The following is a 22350-nucleotide window of genomic DNA, read 5'->3' on the forward strand; positions in this document are numbered from 1 at the left end:
ACCTCAGCTCACTGCTCTTACTCTTCATTTTACCTAGAATTCCCTACTTCTCTCCACCTGGCCCCAAAGTCCCCCGGGCAACAATATCCCAGTCACCCTTCAAGACCCAACTCTCATGCTGCCTCTTCCATAAAGCCTTCCTGGAATGACTTATACCAAGAGCCATTCCCATTTGCTTCCTCGGGGTTTTGTATCTAACTCTAGGACCATATTTATCAGGTCACATTCCAACAAGCTTGTGGATCCTGTCTCTAACAACCTTCATCTTTATATCGCCCATAGCCCACGCAGTGCCTGGCACACAGTGGGCACCCAGCATCTGCTTGTGGAGAGACTGACTCCTCCCAGGATCAACTCACATTCAGGTGATCTGGAAGCATTCTCCAAACCCACTTCCTACAGGGTTGAGCTTGTTGTCATGACAGAAAGCTACCAGTTAGCCTGGGCAAAACAAGTCTATGTGGAATCTAACCAGATACCCAGCCAGTATGTCACAGGCCAGTTACCACTGCCAATACATACCATAGGTTCAAATGTTTACAGGATATGTGGAGCCCGCTGGACATGCCAGTCTACAACCAGCCACCCCACAAATATTGACTGAGAACTCACTGTAGACAAGCCACCAGAGCACCAGGACCCTTTAAAGGCTGGGAAGAGAAGTGGGAAGAACTTAGTAGTCATCAGAAATGAGATGAGATTGTTAATTTTAATTAATGAAAAAGCCTGATTGCCATTACTTGCATTATGCTTTCCTGGCTTTCCCCAAACATGTCTGTCTTACTTTATAGCCAGATTTTTATTAAAAGAAAAAAAATAGTCATTTTAATATTAGGACCTAGTTTGCTATTCACCCAGTTAGTCACTTTTGAATGGGAAAGCAAGGAGTTGTTGAGTTTGTGTGGGAAGAGGGGTTGGTGGGACAATGGAAGGGTGAAGGGGACAGGATTGCAGAGGCCTTTGAGGAATGCTGTGAGGGCAGTGACATTGTCAGCAGAACAGATTCCACATTGCTAGTCTTCTCTCCAAGTTGTCTGCTCACCTCAGCTCACCCGCCTTCCCACTCAAACCTGTAGCCTGAGCCCCTAGAGATGTTCTGTTCCTTTAGTTAACCTGTCCTACATGGGGACAAATGATTCCACCTTCTTGTTAAGAGAAAACAGGAGTGGGGAATTTTTGTCAAGGGGAATATTATATGAGAAATTGAGAGAAAAAAAAAACAGAAGAGAGTAATTAGGAAGTGGTAGAAATGGGAAACAGTACCAGGCGCAGAGCCCATAACCTGAAGCTTTGGGAGATGCAGATTGACATGGCTGGCAGGTGCCACCAAGACTCTTCCTTCTTACTCTTAACAGAGGATCAGCTAGCTACCTGCCCACAGCTGCTGCCCCTACACCTCTACAATATGGTGCAGGCAAGTGGGAAGAAAACAATTCTGTATTTCTCCCTAGGGGCTCTGAACTGAAGACCCACCCACCACTGACCAGCATCCCCCAGAAGTCCCTTGGTCTCCCTTCCTAGCTGCAACTTTGGGAGATGCAGATTGGCATGGCTGGTGCCTGTCAATAGGTGAGCTGGATGATTTTTTCTCTTCTCTGGCCCCAATTCCCCTGATGTTTTCTGCTCTTAGGGCCTCATCCACTCACTGGTACATTTTTTCCGTCTTGGATCCTCCATTCTAACTGCTGATTAGCAGACTGCATGCTTAATGGGCCTGTCATTGACTGTCCTGTCAGCCACCACTTAGGTCCCCCTCCAGAAGGCCCCTGACTTCTGGGGCCAACCTCTGTCTTGGCTCCTCTGCAGGACTTGCAGGGGCTTGTCTCCCTGGCAAAACTCTCTTCAAGCCCAGAAGCCATTCACACTCATCTTGGGCAGTAGGGGGCTTCTTACATCCAAGCCTCATTCTCTACGTTAAGGCCAACAAAACACAGATCCCTATCATTTATCTTGCTCAGACCCTCCCATACTTCATGCTTACATGCTTCCTATTGCACCTGATATGAAATTCAGTGCCCACCCCCCACTACTACCCCCAACTGACCCCCTCTCAATGTCTGAAAACCCCTTTCAAATCCCAGCTCTGCCATTTGGACAAAACTTTTGAGCCTTCCAGGGATAAGCCCCATCTGTAAAATTGGGAAAATGATAGTAACTGACTAGAGAGTCACATGGGAGACGGTTCAGTAGGCTATTAGTTTTATTGGCCTCTGGCCTCAGACTAACTAGTAACTTCACTGCACATCTTCACCACGTGAAATACACTCCCTCTCTGATTCAGGATGGTGTGCACCACCCTGAAGCTAGGCTTCCCTGCAGATTTTCTGGTTTTTCCTCTTTTTTTTTAATTTCAAGTTTTTTCTTAATAATAAATTTATTTTTTATTGGTGTTCAATTTGCCAACATACAGAATAACACCCAGTGCTCATCCCGTCAAGTGCCCACCTCAGTGCCCGTCACCCAGTCACTCCCACCTCCCCTTCCACCCCCCCAGTTCGTTTCCCAGAGTTAGAGTCTTTACGTTCTGTCTCCCTTTCTGATATTTCCTACCCATTTCTTCTCCCTTCCCTTCTATTCTCTTTCACTATTATTTATATTCCCCAAATAAATGAGAGCATACAATGTTTGTCCTTCTCTGAATGACTTACTTCACTCAGCATAATGCCCTCCAGTTCCATCCACGTTGAAGCAAATGGTGGGTATTTGTCATTTTCAATGGCTGAGTAATATTCCATTGGATACATAAACCACATCTTCTTTATCCATTCATCTTTCGATGGACACCGAGGCTCCTTCCACAGTTTGGCTATTGTGGACATTGCTGCTAGAAACATCGGGGTGCAGGTGTCCCGGCGTTTCATTGCATCTGTATCTTTGGGGTAAATCCCCAGCAGTGCAATTGCTGGGTCGTAGGGCAGGTCTATTTTTAACTCTTTGAGGAACCTCCACACAGTTTTCCAGAGTGGCTGCACCAGTTCACATTCCCACCAACAGTGCAAGAGGGTTCCCTTCTCTCCGCATCCTCTCCAACATTTGTGGTTTCCTGCCTTGTTAATTTTCCCCATTCTCACTGGTGTGAGGTGGGATCTCATTGTGGTTTTGATTTGTATTTCCCTGATGGCAAGTGATGCAGAGCATTTTCTCATGTGCGTGTTGGCCATGTCTAGATCTTCCTCTGTGAGATTTCTCTTCATGTCTTTTTCCCATTTCATGATTGGATTGTTTGTTTCTTTGCTGTTGAGTTTAATAAATTCTTTATAAATCTTGGAAACTGGGGATCCCTGGGTGGCGCAGCGGTTTAGCGCCTGCCTTTGGCCCAGGGCGCGATCCTGGAGACCCGGGATCGAATCCCACGTCGGGCTCCGGGTGCATGGAGCCTGCTTCTCCCTCTGCCTGTGTCTCTGCCTCTCTCTCTCTCTCTCTGTGACTATCATAAATAAATAAAAATTTAAAAAAATTGTAAAAAAAAATAAAAAATAAATCTTGGAAACTAGCCCTTTATCTGATACGTCATTTGCAAATACCTTCTCCCATTCCGTAGGTTGTCTTTGAGTTTTGTTGATTGTTGCAAAGTGGATAGCAACATGCAGAAGAAGGAAACTGGACCACTTTCTTACACCAGAAACAAAAATAAATTCAAAATGAATGAAAGACCTAAATGTGAGACAGGAAACCATCAAATCCTAGAGGAGAACACAGGCAGCAGCCTCTTTGACCTTAGCCACAGCAACTTTTTAGTAGACACATCACTGGAAGCAAGAGAAACAAAAGCAAAAATGAATATTGGGACTTCATCAAGATGAAAAGCTTCTGCCCAGTGAAGATTCTTCCTCTTTCTTTTTTTTTTTTTTTTTTCCTCTTTCTTTAATCCCTGGCTCAGGGCTGATCCTTAATAGAGGCCCTCCTGCTGTACATCCAGCCCTCAACGCCAGGTGGCAGCCTGGCCATAGGCCCCAGCCAGGTTAGCCCAGCCCCCAGCCTGGCTCAGAATAAGGGCATGAGGTTTCCACCACACCCTGGGCTGCCCCTCCTCCACAACTGCTGACAGCAGAGACCCAAGGAAAGCTTTCGGCTGCTCAGTACAGGCTGAAGCCTTGGGGCCAAGAGGAGGTTTGGCTGGATCCCAAGGGAGATTTTCTGCCAGCGAGGGCCACCTGTGAGAGCAAAGACCCAACACAGCCTCTAATGGAGTGTTAAGGGGCTGAGGCCTGGGTGGGGCACAGGGCCAGTCTGTCTACCATTCCTCTGGAAGGCTGCTTTACTCACAGGGCCTGGGGTGCCTTGTGCCCTTGAGGCCCAGGGGCACCTCTGGGACCCACTGAGCTGGAGACACAGCTTTTGTTTAGCTTTTCTCTCTGCTGATACTACCCGCCAACCCCACCCCACACCCCACTCCCCACCCCACTCCCCAGGAGACACAGCTTTTGTTTAGCTTTTCTCTCTGCTGATACTACCCGCCAACCCCACCCCACTCCCCACATCAAGCTCTTCCAATTCTAAAACAACGCTTCCTGCTTCCTCACTGGCCTCTCCTTCCCCACCCTTCTCGTTACCTTCTTAGCCAAAATTACTGCAAAAGATGCCTTCACATTCTCCTTGACTCCTCAACCCACTGCATTCTGACTTCTGTTCTTCCAGATTTGCTGTCTCTGGGGCCAGCCATACCAATTCCAGGAAACTTTTCTATTTTGCTCCATGTCTTTGATACAACCCTCAGTTGTACCCTGTCCTTGATGCAACTCTTTCTGTCCTTCTCCATCACTCTTTGGAATCTGCTTTATACACACCACTCAAGCCCAATGCTCTCTGCTTTTTACCTAGGGCTTATGTCTGGAAGATTTCCAGATCTCTACCTTAGGACCTGGTGAATCTACAGCTCCAGTACCCTATCTCTAATTCAACTCACCTATCCAGAACTCATCTCTGCCCCAGGCCTGCTGTTTGCCTGCTCCTCCTCCTGCTTTCCATCCCAGTAAGAACATCACCAGTGACCAGTGACAAGGGATGGCCAAAGTCAGGCCACTAGAAATCATCACTGACTCTTCTCTGTCCCCCCACGCCCTCTTGAGAGTCCTACCCATTGAACCTCCCAAATTTCTCTTCCTCTCTAGTCCCCTTCCCTGTCCAAAGCCAGGTCCTAAACTTCTCTTCCCTGAAAACTGCAGCCCTAACCCTAACTGGTCTTCTGGATTTCACTCCTCCCCCAACACAGCATTCTCCTCACCACAGTGTTTTCTCTATTAAACAAACCATTTCTTGTGTTCAAAACCCCTCAGGTCCCCAAGGGTAGCATCGAAATGCTATTCCATGTCCCTGGAGAACCTTCATGATTTGACTCCATCTGCCTCCTCCAGCCACACTGCCTCCTCTAGCCACATAGCTGGGTTGTCTCTGGGCCAGCAAAAGTGGCCTTGGGTACCCCATACCTTTGTCTTCTACTATACCTCCTGTCTGCACCACCTCTTCTACAACCATTTTGCCCACTGAGATTCTGTTCAAGATTTGTCAACTCTCTAACCCCAGTTCTGGTTTGGTATCCCTTTTCTGTGCTTCCTTCATCAGAGTACTTAGTATTATAATCGTGTGATCACATGTCTCTGGACTCTGAGCTTGAGGGCAAGAGCTGCAAGCTTTTGGCCTTTAGATCCCCAGCAGAAAGAAGAGGCTAAACAAGTGTTTGTTGGACAGATAGATAAATGGATAGATGGACAAATGAAGTTACTGTCTGGGGAAAGTTCCCTGTTTATTCAGAGGTGGTCTAGTGTCTCAATTCTTCATCTTAACCCCAAGCCTCTGGCACCAATTACATGAGGTCTCCAGCCTCAGAACATGAAGCAACACAGCTCCCCTGGGGCCAGGGAGTGGGAACAGCCTCTCTGGGTGCTGCCAGAAAGTGTAGGCACAGGGCCCAGCTCTGCTGTCTCAGCCCAGAGAGGTGCTCCTGCCAGATCAGGGAAATGGGAGCAGTGCAAGCAAGCATGTGATCAGAAGACAGTTGGTTCCCTGAAGAAGAAGGGAGCTCTGAGCCATACGTCAGTCTGAAGAAATATAGAACAAGAGCACAGAAGTCAGTCTCCGGTGATGATTCAACTGAGATGCAAACACTTGAAAAAGTCTCAGGAGCTCCTACTCCTGTGAATAACAACCACAAAGGGGCTACCATAGCACCAACAGTGTTGCCTTACCCTGTTCTGATTGCTTTTCCACCAATACCTCTTAAATTCTTAGCCAACCTTTAAGACCCAGTTCAAATGCCACTGGAAGTCATCATCGATTCCTTCCTGGAGTCTGCGAAGCTGTCCAAAGCCAGCCACCCCAGTCCGAACTAACCATTATTTCCCCTACACTTCTTTAGTGCATTGTTCATATTTCTTTTACAACATTGATCTCAATTTCTCTGTCAATAGTATTCCAGATGTCTGTCTTATTCCACATCCCTGCAAGGTTATGAATTCCTGGGAGGGAGAAACTATGTTTTATATCCATGTCTACATACCTGTGGTTCTAGCCCTATGTTCTAGGTATTTAATAATTGCCCATCAAATTGAACAATAATTTCCAAAGCACTACAAAGCACCATGCAGAAAACTAGTTTCATAAGCTCAAAGTAAATGGAGAAAATAGGAGTGTTCACATGGGTGAGGATCCTCTGGGAAGACTTCCTGAAGGAGGTGTGGCTTGAGGGGACTAAGTGAGGAGGGGCTGAGAAGCATGAAGGAAGCCTGACTGTCATCTTAACTCCTGGGAGGGAAAGACTAGGCTTTTCTTCTTCCTTCCCCACCTTTTCTCCTCATCCCAATATAGGGTAGCAGCAGTATAGTACAGGGGTTAAAATGTGGACTCTCATGACACTACCTGGCTGTATATTCTAGCTCAGCCACTTAATATCTGTGTGATCTTGGGCTGTCCACATCAGCCATCTGGGCTTAGTTTCCTCCCCTGTAGAGTAAAGAAAATTAGTACCAACGTCACTGGATTGTGTAATGATTTAATGAGTTAATCTATGTAAAACTCTTATTAGGTGCCAATGGCTAATCTCATTGCTCTATGAAAACTGACTCATTTAATCCTCATACAGCACAATAAATTTGGTATTATGATTATACTTACTCTCTGAATTGGCTGTTTCTCTGGAGACCCCCAGTTAATATATTGACCATGTGAGAATGATTCAAAAACAGTGATCCATCTACACAGCCCCCCGGGGGTGATAAGCTAGTCTATAATTATTGGTGTCCGTATCATCTTTATTGCTTGTAGGAACAGTTATTATGCTCAAAACAACCAGTCAGAGGGATTATTAGTGCCTGGAAGTGTGTAAGAACACAGCCTTCCTCGTGTGAGAAACAAAGGAAAAACACTCCTTTCATGGTGGAGCAGAGTCGGAACTTCCCCTGATGGCTTACCTTGAGGACTTCACCTCACACCTTGCAGGGTTTTATGCTTGGTTTTACACACATGGCAGCAGGATCAAAGAGAAAAGCCAAGTGGAAGCTGCATTTTGGGAGAAGTTCCTGTGAAACATGCAGCACATCCAGACAGGAACAAGCCTTGGGAGAGATACAGACTGCATACATAGTGTGCCAGATCTGGTGCCCAAGACTGAGGCCAAAGGGCCCTACTCAATGCTCAGGACTCTGTTAAAACACACAGGGCTTCTTTTAACTCAGATCTTATGAACAGCAAAATGGCTTATTACAAATGATGGAACCCAAATTATTGTATAAATGATTTGAACTTTGACAAAAAGATTAACATAAAATTGCATTCATAACAAATTACAAAACAATTCACAAAATGCTTCCAGGGTTAAGTGGCTTCTCTCTTCACAGAGGAATGGGTGAGCCATGCAGGTGTGGTCCTCTCTGGGTTTCCCTCTCAGGCTATTTTGGTTCTGTGGCACCTCCTGAACCTCTTCTTCATCAACATACCTCCAGAATGTCACATCCTTGTGCCACAGCTGTTATAGAAATTACAGAGAATGTCTGGCTTTTTATTTGCAATTACCCAAGGTTCAGAATTTTTGTCAATTTGTAGTTCAAACTATTTCTGGTCCCATTTTGCTACTGAACAGTGAAACCCATGTTGAAACTTAAGGAGATTTATCTTCAACAGATGTGCACACATGTACATACACTCATAATTCAACTGTTTTACATTCTAGAAACTATTATAAACCTCCTTCATGACCATAGGAGTCTCTGGTTTTTCTGTTTGATCGTATCAATCCCTTTTGAGCCCAATCGTGAATAGCTGGTGTTCTATTGTCATCATGTTCTTGACCCATCTTCATTACTGATATCAGACCTCAATATCTACTGAAAGACTATTTTTTTTACCAGTCTCCACAAAAAAATGTTTAAGACTCATTATTTTATTTAATCTACAAACCATTCATAAAAGAAGAGGCATTTATAAGCTCCACTTTCAAAGAAGAGGCCATGGCTTAGAGAAGTTAAAGGGATTTGTCCTAAGTCATGGAGCACATGAGTGGTAGATTAGTTGGCATGTGAAGCCCTTGCTTTCCATTTTACCAACAAAATGTCATGCCTGTACAAGGACAAGCTAAGGAGAGAGAAATGCAGAAGCAAGCAGGGAGGCCCAATTCTTGGCTGGTGATAGCAAAGGAAGAGGCTAAACCTGTCCATATGATCCCAAATGCTATCACCATGCCCACATCTCAGGAAGCTGCTTCTGAGGATTTCACCCTCTTATAGGGCTTCCCTGTCACATGCTAATATTCCTCAATGTGACCTTTTGCCTAAGTCCTTGTTCCCACACAACTCAGAAGGCTATGGAAGAGGCTTCATGCTAACAAAAACACATTATCTACTGCACAGGGCACTCAGTTTCCCATCTTCTCCCAACACTCCATGGAGGCAGCTGTGTGGTGAGAGGCCCATATACCCAGGAAAAAAAAACTCATAGGTCTTATCCTATCTCCACCCAAAACTGTGTGACTTTGGCCATGTTCTGTCTTTGAAACTCGGGTGCCTCCTGTGGGATGAAAGGGAAGAAGAGGAAGACGCTTTCAGAGTGTTTGTGAGAGGTTAAGATAGTGGGTGTGGGGACCCAGCACACAGTCAGTGTTCAGACCTGAATGAAGGTTTAGCTGCTGGTTCTGGTGATTGCTCCCTGGAGTCGGCCACTGTCAGTATCCAGCCTTGCAAGCTTTAGGCCTTGCCCATGACCCATTCACACAGATGGTGGGTGAGGGACTCCACACTGCTGGACTTGGAAGAAACTGACTTCTGTCTTGATCACGTGGCTAGCACATGTTAGGAAAACAATGGCAGACATTTGTGCAGGATAGGAATTCCTTATGCAGCAATGATGGGCAGGCATGTGGACCTGGGACCCTCACAGTAATTGCAAAGGCCACCAAGCATTGGAAGCCTTCAATTCTGGACTGGGGAGTAAGAGCAGATTCTTAGCACTCAGGTGGGAGGACTGGGCACCAGATGGTTTGTCACTGCCCCAGAGAACCCCACGGCAGCAATGCATGCCGAGAACTGGATGCACACTCACTGTAAGGCCATGTCAATTTTGCTTCACAAAAGTTGTGTAAATTGAATATCATTTCCTCTGTTTCATAATTCACTTTGGATTGACCTGCCAATAATCATATCAATCCCTCTTATAATAATATAATGTTAAATAAATATTAGCTTTATAGTTGTTCTGAAATAGTTAATAGTGTATAAACTAATAGAAAGGTAAGTAAAGGGAGTCTGTGGTAAATCCTTTTGTGGGAAAATAAACACACCTTCATTAGAGAATAATCATCTACTGTGTTTTTTTCTAATTTCTATTTTTGGTTTTTCCAAGGTGTATGCATTATCCATTATTTATAGATTAGTGCTTCCTAAAAGGGCAGAATGAATGATCCATGTGAGCACTAATTTTGTGTACATTCCTCTTGTCTATATTCATTTTTTAAAATAAATTTATTTTTTATTGGTGTTCAATTTGCCAACATATAAAATAACACCCAGTGCTCATCCCGTCAAGTGCCCCACTCAGTGCCCGTCACCCAGTCACCCCCACCCCTCGCCCACCTCCCCTTCCTCCACCCCTAGCTCATTTCCCAGAGTTAGGAGTCTCTCATGTTCTGTCTCCCTCCTTGATATTTCCCACTCCTTTTTTCTCCTTTCCCCTTTATTCCTTTTCACTACTTTTTATATTCCCCAAATAAGTGAGAACATACAATGTTTGTCCTTCTCCAATTGACTTACTTCACTCAGCATAATACCCTCCAGTTCCATCCACGTCGAAGCAAATGGTGGGTATTTGTCATTTCTCATGGCTGAGTAATATTCCATTGTATATATAGACCACATCTTCTTTATCCATTCATCTTTCGATGGACACCGAGGCTCCTTCCACAGTTTGGCTATTGTGGACATTGCTGCTAGAAACATCGGGGTGCAGATGTCCCATAATGCAATCCCTATCAAAATACCATGGACTTTCTTCAGAGAGTTGGAACAAATTATTTTAAGATTTGTGTGGAATCAGAAAAGACTCCGAATAGCCAGGGGAATTTTAAAAAAGAAAACCATAGCTGGGGGCATCACAATGCCAGATTTCAGGTTGTACTACAAAGCTGTGGTCACCAAGACAGTGTGGTCCTGGCACAAAAACAGACACATAGATTAATGGAACAGAATAGAGAACCCAGAAGTGGACCCTCTTGTCTATATTCAAATGGACTATTCACTACTACTCCAAATGACAATGATAATAAACCACACAGGTTTTAGACTTCATTGGTTTAGAAGGCACTTCTACACTGGGTGCATATTCTTAACTCATAATAACCAAGTGACACAAACAGAGGTTGTCACTAGTTTATAGATAAGGAAACAGAGACTCAGCAAACACATGAAGCCAGGGAACCAGTAAAGCGGCGGGGCTGTGCTAGTCCTTTACACTCTCAGAGATAAGAACATGCCTGTGTGCTTTCTTGTCTTCCTATCATCACAGTGGTCTGAAGACAATGAATGTGACATTTGCCAATAACCAGTGGCCCTAGAATGACCTCAAGTTCACAGCACACCACACTTCAGCCTCTTCCCATTAAATTAGTACTGTATTTCCAGGCCCCAAAACTCACTCCTAATGGGTTTCACCTTTGTACACCCTAGTTGTCCCTTTGTCATCCCCTGTGCTCACTTTTAATCCTGGCTACCTTCCTGGGAAGGGTAGGCACTTTGATCAATGAAGGAGGAAATAGTTCAAAGCTGACCAACCCCATTGGAGGACAGCACAGACAGGTTTGTGGGGTTTGTAGGGACAGCAGCACAAATCCAGTTCATTCTAGTGAGAGGTGCCTTGGAGCTTTGCCCCAATTTGGTTCTGGGATCTCCTGCAGCCTTAAATGCTGAGCCTTCCCACACTATCCCCATGAGTGCAAAGATGAAGCCCAGTAGCTTTAATGGGATGGAATATGAGGCCAGGCATGGTGTGTGTGACATATCACCCAGTTCTCACAGTTGCAGGGGAAAACTGTTCTCCGGAAGAATGGACCAGGCTTTCATATCAAATCAGTACACATGTACTGGTAAACCAGCCTTGTCCTCAAAGAGAGGCCCAGTCTAGAAGGGATCTCACATGGTTGGGATAATATGGGTATATATCAGAGAATTAGTGGCATTTGTATCATTTTGAAGGGATTGAGGCCATTTGCATGGAGGAGAAGGAGAAGAACTCATTCAAGGCAGGAGGAAGTCTTGGCAGGCAGGAAGAAGGCAGCATGAGCTGGGGTTTCATGGAAATGGTAGGTCCAAATTTTTTTTTCACGAGGGAAAAAACTTTTTATTGAAGTGTAAAATACATACAGAAAAGTGCACAAATCATTAATGTAAGAATTTTCACAAAGTAATGCACTAATGTATCCACCACCCAGATCAAGAAACAGCACATTATCAGCATTCCAGAAGCTAGGCTCATGACTGTCCAAAGTTAATATTCTCATGTGTAACACCATGGTTTGGTTTTGCTGTTGATTTAATTTTCTATAAATGGACTCATACTATGTAGATTTTGTGACTGGATTTTTTTGTTGGAATTTATGTTTGTGAGAGTCACGCATGTTATTATATATAACTGTTTTCCACTTTCACTACTATATGGAATTCTATTACATAAATATTCTTGGTACTACATTTATTTTATATTTCCTGATTAAATTTAGGGTATTATATCCTACAATCTTTAACCATGGTTAACGAAGGAGGAAAAATCCCCCACCTGTTAAAATATTTGATGGAATATTTCAACGGAATATGATAGAATGGTGTTGCACAGACCCATTGGCTGGAAGACCTACCTGAAAGCAAGTAAAACCACTTTAGGACCAGAGGGTTGAATTTAGAGGCTGCCACACAAGAACAAAAGCCCAAATCAGGCTACAGGATTATTCCAAGACAGACTCCACTGTCTTGCATCACCTTCAGATCCAAAGGCCTCACTCTACCACAGCCTTCTCTCTGTGCACCCACTTCCTCACTCCCCTCACTTCTGAATTAGAGTCCCATGTGGATGTGTCTGGTGACCAGGCCCACTGCTCAGAAGCCAGTACCCTGCAAGCTTATCAGCAGGGAAAGGGAGTTTTCTGATCTCTAGGGAGGTCCAAATTTTGACCAGGGATTATGACAGGAGTAAAGACATGCTAGGAAGTGTCTTGTCTATTTCCATTACATTTAAATCAACAAACCTTTGGTGCCACCAGGACTATGCAGACTACTGAGCACTGAAGAGGCAGAAAATGGAAGAAACACCCCCCCCCCCACCACCACCTGCCACGATATTTCTCCTTTTTCTCAATGGGAAAGAGGTTGGAACCTTCTGGTTTGCTTCTTCTAGGAGCTCTGCCTTTGGGTTGAACAGCTAGCTCTGAGAAATTCAGGCTCCCTTACAAATGGCAACTTCCAGCTTTCCTGGCTAATGGTAATGGCATTATTAGTCACATGCTCACTGTCTTCAAGGACTCAGAGACACAGCATGACCAATGCCACCTGTCGGTCAGGGATTAAGCCCAGAATGTGTAATAGATACTAAGTCACTGCAAACCATGTCAACAAGGATGACCTTGGTATCTGCCTAATCCATATCCGGGGTTGAACTTGAGCATCTGAGTTTCTAGGATGCTCTGATCAGGGCCCAGATGGGGTGGGTTCAGGAGAAGCGACCACATTTGGGGCAGAGACAGAATAAGGAGGCCCAGAACTGTCCACTGTTATTCTTCCCTCTGATAGCTGTTCCCTTATCCTGTCCCTTAGTTAGGATGTGTAGGCAATGCATGGACAAGTGACTTCTCTCACCACACGTGATACTGCAGGCAACAGCTCTCTAGCTTCAGACCTGTTTTTGTTCTTTTCTGAGGGTGAAACCCAAGATTATGGAATTTTTCCACCTTCCGCTTTTTTTGGGGGGTAATTCAAATAGCCACTCTCCAATCATTCCCTACTCCCAGGCCCCTGTCCCATGTCACCATTTTGTGCTTCAGGGTACAAGTAAAGGTGACTGGTTTTACAGATTTACATTTTACAACACCTTGTCTTCCATTATTAAATAACTCTTTAGGGTTTATGTCCTGTTCTCCCAACTAGACTGATTCCCTAGGAAGCAGAATCTTTATTCTTCATTTGTAGCTCACTAAGTATAGTGAAGATGGGTTGTTAGCTACTCATAGAAATAAATGAAGTGAACATCAGCAACAATTTCTGAGTGAGTATGTATGAAGGAATCAAAGTGCAAAACTGAGCTTGTTTTGTTGAGATAGTCCTGTTTATTCCAAGGCAAAATGAATAAGGTAAGAGTTTGATTCAATTTCAGACAAGATCCCTGGCCTCTCTGCCTTCAGGAGATCTAGAGGATGTGACTACTAAGTAAAGGCATTAATTTGTAATAACTCTTCACAAACTTCACAAACTAACACTTCTACATTCTCAGAGACTATTAGTCCCATCCCTCCATGCACTCACCACCCCACCTGCCCACACCAGCCACCTCCCCAGGCTCAGTCCTACTCCCACTCCACCTGCCCACACCAACCACCTCCCCAAGCTCTGTCCTACTCCATGGAAAGACACAGGCTTTGAAGACAGGTAGACTTGAGTTCAAATATAACACTATTACTTTCTAGGTATGTGACCTTGGGTAGTTCACTTAACCTCTTTGTACCTCAGTTTCTTCATCAGTAAATTGGACATAATGGTACCTACTCATAGATAAAGCATCTGGCTTGTTAGTTCCCAAACTTACTTTCTCTTAGTTTCCAAACCTTTCTAGAGGTTCAAAGCCCCTTCAGATAAGGCTTAGCACATCACTCACAGCAAGAAGTTCTAATCTGCAGGACACCCTCTTGTTTCGCAAACTCCCCCACTCACACTGGCCTTCTCTGAACTGACCAGTTACCATAGCAACCTCTCAGATGGAGTATCCCACCAAGGACTGGAAACAGCCCCTCTCCATGCAGACAGCCTCTCCTTCAGGCTGAATCTCATCCTATGCTCTGTGACCCTTTCTGGGGCTTGTGCTGTGACTGCAGGGCTGCCCTCCCTCTGCCAGTCTTTGCAGCCAAGGCCCTTAACCTTTCCTTCCTGTCATTGCCTTTCCTGTGGGCTGCATGCAGACAAGTAAGTGAGGACTGTGAAGATGCTTTTCCAGAAGCTACATATACTTTCTGCAAAAATATATGTTAGGAGCCACTTTGGGACTTGGCTTTAGAGCTCAAAATGCTTCCTTCTCAGCACCCTCAAGGATGGTTGTTCTTCATCCACAGAGAACAAATTTGATATTTGTAAACTGCCACATTGTAATATAAGGAAACTGTGGCTAGAAATTGAGGGCTCTGGTGCACCCATCCCTTCTTCAGAGTGGCTGCTTCTCCACGGTTTTCAGTGTCTTCATTTATAAAAGGGGTTTAGTTGTGAGGATCCAACAAAATGAAGTGGTAATGAAAATGATGTCAAATCAAAGCAAAGCAAGCAGTAATTGCCAATGCTGTTAACCTCTTAGGCACTTTCTCCTGGAACTTCCAGGTTACAACCTCTGTAAGAGTAGAAACTTCTGGCATCCTGTTCCACATTGTTTCCCTCAAACCTAGTCCATTGTCTGAAATGGAGATGGCTTTCCATAAATATTTGCAGATTGGTTGACCAGTTGACTTCTCTGTCTTTGCAATGAAGAGGTTGCATTTAATTATCTTAAGCTTCTTCTCCCACCAGCTGTAAAATGCTGCCTACCCATAGGATGGGGGCTGCAGACAGCGATTAACCTTTTTTTGTTTTAATCAAAAATGAGGTCCAACCAAAAAGAAATGAAATTTAATTTCTTGCATGTCTCATAAATTTGGCATTTTGAAAAGCAATTCCAAAACCAGAATTTGAGGAATGTTCAATGTAATGGCAAGATCGCCAGAAAAACATGTGTAACTTCCCAAAGTGACCACTTTGGAAAGGATTACCCTCAATAGATGGAAATATTTTTAAATGTTTGTATTTAAAAAAATAAAAATAAAAGTCATATGAGTCCTATGACTTTGCAGTCACATGGAGATGAAGAATGTTCACCAGGAGCCCCAACCTGTGAAACACTGCTGAGCCCATCACATCACAAAGGAGCTTCCCTAACATGAGGAGACAGACCCAGAGAGGGACTCAGGGAGGACACCCAGTATGGTAAGAGAGCCTTCTCATTAACCTAAGACAGCCACTTGTCAGCAGGTAAAACAGACAAAAAGGGAAGTGGGGCTAGGCTGGGTTGGGCTCGGCTGAGGCTTGGATGAATCAAGTCTTCCCATGGGGTGGGGATGGCCTATCTAAAACACTAGCCTCCATTAAATCTGCTATAAAAGGTTCCTGTCCTGCTGATTGGGTACTCCATACACCTCCTAACAGCCACTTGCTCGTCCTGCCTGTACATTAGGTAAGTGCCCTCCCGAGGAACCTCTTTCTCATTCTCAATGTCTTGGTGATCTGAGCTCATAAAACCAGGCTGTCAGATCCAGGCCATAGGTCTGTGGTGTTGGTTGTGGGCAGAAAGTATGTGTTCTGACTGGGCCTCAGGCAAACTGGGCGTGTGCATGTGGGAGAGGATGCTCTTCTGAAGCCATGGGGATCTTTCCTCCTCCCCTGTGGCTAGCCTGGCAGCAGCTTCTCTCACCAAAGCCTATTTTAGCAGCAGCAATGGAACCACCCATGTGCTTTCCTGGGCATCAAAGATGTCTTATTCTTAAGATTAAGCCTCTTTGCAGTGCTCAGAGTATGTGATGCTAGAATCAGGTTACTCCTGCCAACCTGACAATGGGCTTGAAACTTATCACAAAGGAAGGGGTTTACATGGTGGTCCTCCTCTACCTCAGGGCCATATTTAGGCAAGATGAGTTCATAGACTTATCCAGAGATCTGAGGGATAACTAAAAAGTCATTATTTTTACTGGCTAGAGGACAATGGTTAGGGTTTGCCATGTAGTAAGCAACAAAAATTCAGGATCTTTTGATTTCTCTGTTGAGATACAATAGTCTGAGTTTTGTACTTCGGTGTAAAAAGCAAAGTTGGCTTGAAATTTTTGACTACTGCAGGGTAGAAAGGACGCTTCCTGAAGAGCCCACCTGAGGTCGGTAGCTTTTAAAATCCTTCTGGCCACATTGTCCCACTTTCCCCAAGGTCAAGTCTTCCTCCTTCCTGCCTCTCTTCACAGTCCTATCTCTGTACTCAGGCCTCCCTCCTCTTATGCCTTCTCCTTCCCATCTCACAGCACCCTCTCCCAGTGTTCCAGCTTATACAGCCTTCCATCTCCCCCTACATTTGAACCTTGCCATCTCCAATGCCATCTTCTGGTCTCTGAGGCTTCTGCTTTAATGCACCTCCATGTCCCTTTGTCTCTTGTCCACCCAGCTACAACCAAGACTCACTTCAAGCTATGCCCAGACCCCTGGCTAATAAGAAGGAAATCTCTCCTTTCAGTTGGGAGCCATTCCTCACAGGCCACAGCACTGTGGGCTGGCAGGAGCCACACACCTATGGGCAGGCTGACCTGCCTCACAGGTCCCAATGCTGAGGTCACATTCAGAGGAACTTAGGACTTGGAGCATTGCCAACAGGGGGTAGCCCAGCCTCTTCCTGAATACATACCCAAAAGGCAGCAAGAAAGGTGAAGTCAGGTCTCTGGTGTTCCTGCTTGGCCCCACCAGAGGCAGGGGTTGACTTACATATCTACTTACTGCCTGTCAGTGTTCCCAGCAGGACCCTAACACCATAAGACAAACAAGCATTGACTAGATAGACTGTCCTTCTAGACCTAGACTGTATAGTCCAGAAGGCTCATTGCATTTGGGTTAAGGAGATATGAGCTCTTGGGTTTCTTTATTCCTTACAAGCTGTGGGGCCTTGAGCTAACCATCTAACTCTTCCGAACCTGTTTCCTCACCTATAAAAAAAAATGGAGACAATAAGGAGTACAAGAGATTATGCATATGGAAGTGCTTTGTGAAAAGTAGTTTACACAAATGTATAAACATTAGATATGTCTATAATAACATCATAATTACATTTAATTGCTGTCACTTAGTATAAGCCAGCATCTGCCAAGTGCTTTGTATGAATTATCTCTTAATCTTCACAATAATCTACCAAGTACATACTGTATTACCTTCATTTAACAATGAGTAAACCGAGGCATGGAAAGGCAAAGCAACCTGCCAGAGGTCAACTGACAGGTAGGTGGTGAGGCCTGCTCCTAACCATGGTGTGCCCCTCCTTCTCCTTCATAAAATATGTTAAGTAGGAAAGGAGGAGGGAAGACCCAGACAATAGAGACTGGAAGCAGAACTGTATATGCAAGAAGAGACCTGGAAGAAGCAGGAGGAAATGTTGAAGTTGATTTTGGAAGCCCCCATGGGGGCTTTGTTTCTTTCTCCAGCTTGACTCCAAAGATGCCTCAGCTACTGAGAAACATTCATGGAATCATTGAAGCCTTTCAGCACTATGCCAGGACCCAGGGCAGCTGCACAGTGCTCACCCGAGGGGAGCTGAAAAGGTTCCTGGAACACGAGTTTGCTGATATCATTGTGGTATGACATACCTGGCCAGGTGGGGAGGGCAGGAAAGCAGAGAGAGGAAACAGATTTGCCTGCAGATGCTTTGCCTCAAGAATCTGAGGAGGCAGCTGCTGGATCCAGGCTCAGTGGGGCTCCTGCACAGCTGTGCAGGCGGAAAGAGGGAGGGCAAAGGAACAAGAAACAGTCACAGCAGTTGACAAGCCTTATCCTTAGAGAAAATATCTTGACTTCAATTAATTCTAATTTGGAGACAAGGTGAAAGAACTCAAAAGGGACATCTCAGGGAGAGACAGAGCCTTTGAATATTCTAGAAATGAAAGTAATTGCTGCTTTCTGCTGTTTCTTAAATCTTATACAGTAACTACTTCTTTTGTCTATCAGAAACTTGATCATCCATTAATAAGAATTCATTAGAAGCATAGTTCTGTGTTATGCAGTTGCTCAAAAATATCAGCTGAGTGGTCACATCAGAAATGAGTTTTGGAGGGCAGATTGGTTATTATCAGCTGGGGGGACACTCTGGAAGCCGCTTTCCCACCCCACCCCCAACCACTAGCAAAAGCAGACCCAGGGCCTTGAGGCACTTCCTTGTCTCTCCCTGCCTTTGGTTTGCATCTAAAGCAACTAGGATGATGGTCTTAGGGACAGGAATGTATAGACACAACAGAATGCATATTCAAGACAACTTGTCCCACCAGACCCCACCCACTCCATCTTGGAAAAACACCTGAGCTTTAGTGAAGATCACAGAATCCCCTTGGTTATGTTCCTGTCATGCTTCTTCTGGTGTTGGGCTTGCTGGAGAGAATCCTGCTCAGGGCCAGGGGCCAAGGATAGCCCAAAGAATCATTATGAGCTCAATCATTCATTCATTCTTCATTGAATCTTGATCCAGTTCTTCTATAGGCCAGAAAGTATGCTAGGCACAGAAGATATAAAACAAAAAGTGCTTTCTACCCTTGTAAGAGGGGCAAGACTGCACAATAAAAGCAATTTCGTGTTAAGGCTACTGTAGCCAGGTGTGTGGTATGGGGCCAGCACAGCTGGGCTCCCAAGTTTGGGTATGGAAAGCCTGTAATTTGAGCACAGTAGCCCAACCACACCTTCCTCAGGGGAGGGATACTGACTTGGCCTCTTTTCCACAGAAACCCCAGGATCCTGCCACTGTGGATGAAGTCCTACGCCTGCTGGATGAGGATGACACAGGGACTGTGGAATTCAAGGAATTCCTGGTCTTGGTGTTCAAAGTTGCTCAAGCCTGTTTCAAGACACTGAGTGAGAGTCCTACAGGGGATTGTGGATCTCAAGAGTCTGGAAGTCTCCCCACTGGAGCCTCACAAGAGCTGGGGAAAGAACAGAGCAGGAGAGCTGAGGTGGGACAGGCCAGGGAAGCACAGCCTCGCGAAAGTAGCCAATATGGACAGAGCACACAGGCCTCCAGAGGACAGGCAGGGGCTGAGGTTCAAACCCGGGGCCAGGACAGGCAGTCTGAATCTCAGAAACAAGAGAGGGAGAGCCAGCAGACAGAAGCTGGGAAGCGTGTGCAGCAGACTGAGAGACTAGGAGAAGATAAGAGTCACCAGATCAGACAGAGGAGGTCAGAGACACAGTCACAGACCAGGGAACAGGACAGAGCCCAACACACAAGTGGACCAGTGACTGGAGCTGGAACTAGAACTCAGACAGATGTGACCCATACAGTGACACAGACAGAGGTGACCCAGGTTATGGAGCAGGACAGGAGCCATCAGATAAGAAGCCCTAGCACCCAATCACAGGAGTCTACCCATGGCCAGACCAGAGGGACTGGGGTCCAGGGTCAAGACAGGAGACAGACAAGCCAGGTAGTGACAGAACATGTTCAGACACTGGGAGGGGCCACCCAGGCCATGGAGCAGGACAGGAGCCATCAGATAAGAAGCCCTAGCACCCAATCACAGGAGTCTACCCATGGCCAGACCAGAGGGACTGAGGTCCAGGGTCAAGACAGGAGCCAGACAAGCCAGGTAGTGACAGAACATGTTCAGACACTGGGAGGGGCCACCCAGGCCATGGATCAGGACAGGAGCCATCAGATAAGAAGCCCTAGCACCCAATCACAGGAGTCTACCCATGGCCAGACCAGAGGGACTGAGGTCCAGGGTCAAGACAGGAGCCAGACAAGCCAGGTAGTGATAGAACATGTTCAGACACTGGGAGGGGCCACCCAGGCCATGGAGCAGGGCAGGAACTATCAGATAAGAAGCCCTAGCACCCAATCACAGGAGTCTACCCATGGCCAGACCAGAGGGACTGGGGTCCAAGGTCAAGACAGGAGCCAGACAAGCCAGGTAGTGACAGAACATGTTCAGACACTGGGAGGGGCCACCCAGGCCATGGAGCAGGACAGGAGCCATCAGATAAGAAGCCCTAGCACTCAATCACAGGAGTCTACCCATGGCCAGACCAGAGGGACTGGGGTCCAGGGTCAAGACAGGAGCCAGACAAGCCAGGTAGTGATAGAACATGTTCAGACACTGGGAGGGGCCACCCAGGCCATGGAGCAGGGCAGGAACTATCAGATAAGAAACCCTAGCACCCAATCACAGGAGTCTACCCATGGCCAGACCAGAGGGACTGGGGTCCAGGGTCAAGACAGGAGCCAGACAAGCCAGGTAGTGATAGAACATGTTCAGACACTGGGAGGGGCCACCCAGGCCATGGAGCAGGGCAGGAACTATCAGATAAGAAGCCCTAGCACCCAATCACAGGAGTCTACCCATGACCAGACCAGAGGGACTGGGGTCCAGGGTCAAGATAGGAGCCAGACAAGCCAAATGGTGACAGGAGGACACATTCAGACAAAGGCAGGGCCACAAACCCAGAGACATGCACAGGCCACGGACCAGGACAGGAGCCAGACTGCGAGGCATGTAGTGGATAGAGATGAGGGACAGACTCAGAGACAGTCAGGCAGTAGTCACAGATGGACACAAGTGAGCCACTATGAGGCAGGAGAGGGGAAGCTGGGAGAACAGGCCCAGTCTGTGGCAAGCACTCTGACAGGCAGACAGGACTGGAGCAGCACTCACCCAAGGTGCAGTGTGACAGGAGGGCAGGGAGAGAGAGAACCCATAGTGATTACCCAGGAGTGGGTAGGTGACCACACAAGGGAGATGGAGATTCCCAGGCAGGACCAGGGCAGTCTGTGCACTGGTATACCTACAGCCCAGGGCCAGGAGGCAGCTCAGTCAGAAGGGAAACGAAGCCTCACAGCCAAGGGGCTGTATTCCTACTTCAAAAGCAACAAGCCATGAGTGTTCCAGGCCCAGACTCCAATGCCCAGTACCAGAAGAAAACAGCTGCAGAGGGGTTGACTTGTCCGGCCCTGGCCAGTCCAGTTGGCATGTCTCTTGACATCAGCTCTTAATCATGGTGTTTCTCTCTTAGGTCTTTCTCAATGATAACATTTCTGCAAGGTGCTTTCTACCCTAAACTCTTTTCTCATCTGCTCTACTGTGCGAATACTCTCATAAACAGGAAGACACAGAGCCAGTCATCCATTTGTGCTAAATTCTCCTCAGTTTGTGGGGGTTTTCAGAGCTACTTTTATCTCTTCCATCTGTCCATTGACCCATCTAACCTAAAGCAGCAATAAAACCTTCCTGAGCAACTCAGCTCTGTGTCCCTTTCAGTCACTATTGACATGATGGGCTTAGGGCTACAGAGCCATGGTAATGAACTAGACATGGTCCCTACCCTAGAAGAGCAACTGGTTGAGAAAATATTGCACAATATTCCAAGAGTTATAAACATGTGAAAAGAGCAGATATCATATTTTTATACTTAGTAGAGATGGATAATAAAAGTTTTCAACCAGAAAAGGCTTTTTTGCAAGGCTCTTAAAAGACAAGCAGGATTTAGGTAGGTAGGTAACATTCTAATTCTAGAGTGTTAAGTCTCTGTTCACATGTAAGTTCATATAAGAAGTCTGATTTAAGGTTACTAATAAATGGAAGAAGGCTGCTGGGGACTATGTAAGTGAGAAGGGAAAGGCATGTGCTACCAGGAACTACGCCAGGAACCAGAACCTGGCTCCTCCTGTGTGTCAGCTCTGACCTCTCTTTATGTCTCATTAGCTGGATATGAAAAAGTTATGGGGTAGAAATTTTAACTCTGGTTTATTGTCACAATCACCTCAGAAGTAGTTTTTAAAATATAGTTTTATTCATATAACTCCAGAGACTCTGGGTCCACAGGTTTCTAGTGGAGGTTACAAAACCTGTGTAAAAACTTATGGGGG

At 45.8% G+C, this 22350-nt stretch overlaps 1 protein-coding gene across 2 annotated transcripts; it reads left to right on the top strand.

The window, feature by feature from the left end:
* Nucleotides 1-15792: 15792 nt before the first annotated feature.
* On the top strand, nt 15793-21738 carry CRNN (cornulin). 2 transcript variants are annotated; one of them, XM_077916203.1, is made up of 3 exons: nt 15793-15933; nt 17930-18080; nt 19214-21738. In XM_077916203.1, exons 2-3 carry the CDS (start codon nt 17943-17945, stop codon nt 21362-21364), a joined length of 2289 nt encoding a protein of 762 aa, XP_077772329.1. In that variant the 5' UTR covers nt 15793-15933; nt 17930-17942; the 3' UTR covers nt 21365-21738. The 2 variants fall into 2 exon arrangements, with proteins under 2 accessions (XP_077772329.1, XP_077772330.1); XM_077916204.1 differs by lacking the exon at nt 15793-15933 and having other exon boundaries at nt 17818-18080.
* Nucleotides 21739-22350: the final 612 nt, after the last annotated feature.

This window comes from Canis aureus, chromosome 12 (genome assembly GCF_053574225.1).
Source record: "Canis aureus isolate CA01 chromosome 12, VMU_Caureus_v.1.0, whole genome shotgun sequence".
Classification (NCBI taxonomy): domain Eukaryota; kingdom Metazoa; phylum Chordata; class Mammalia; order Carnivora; family Canidae; genus Canis; species Canis aureus.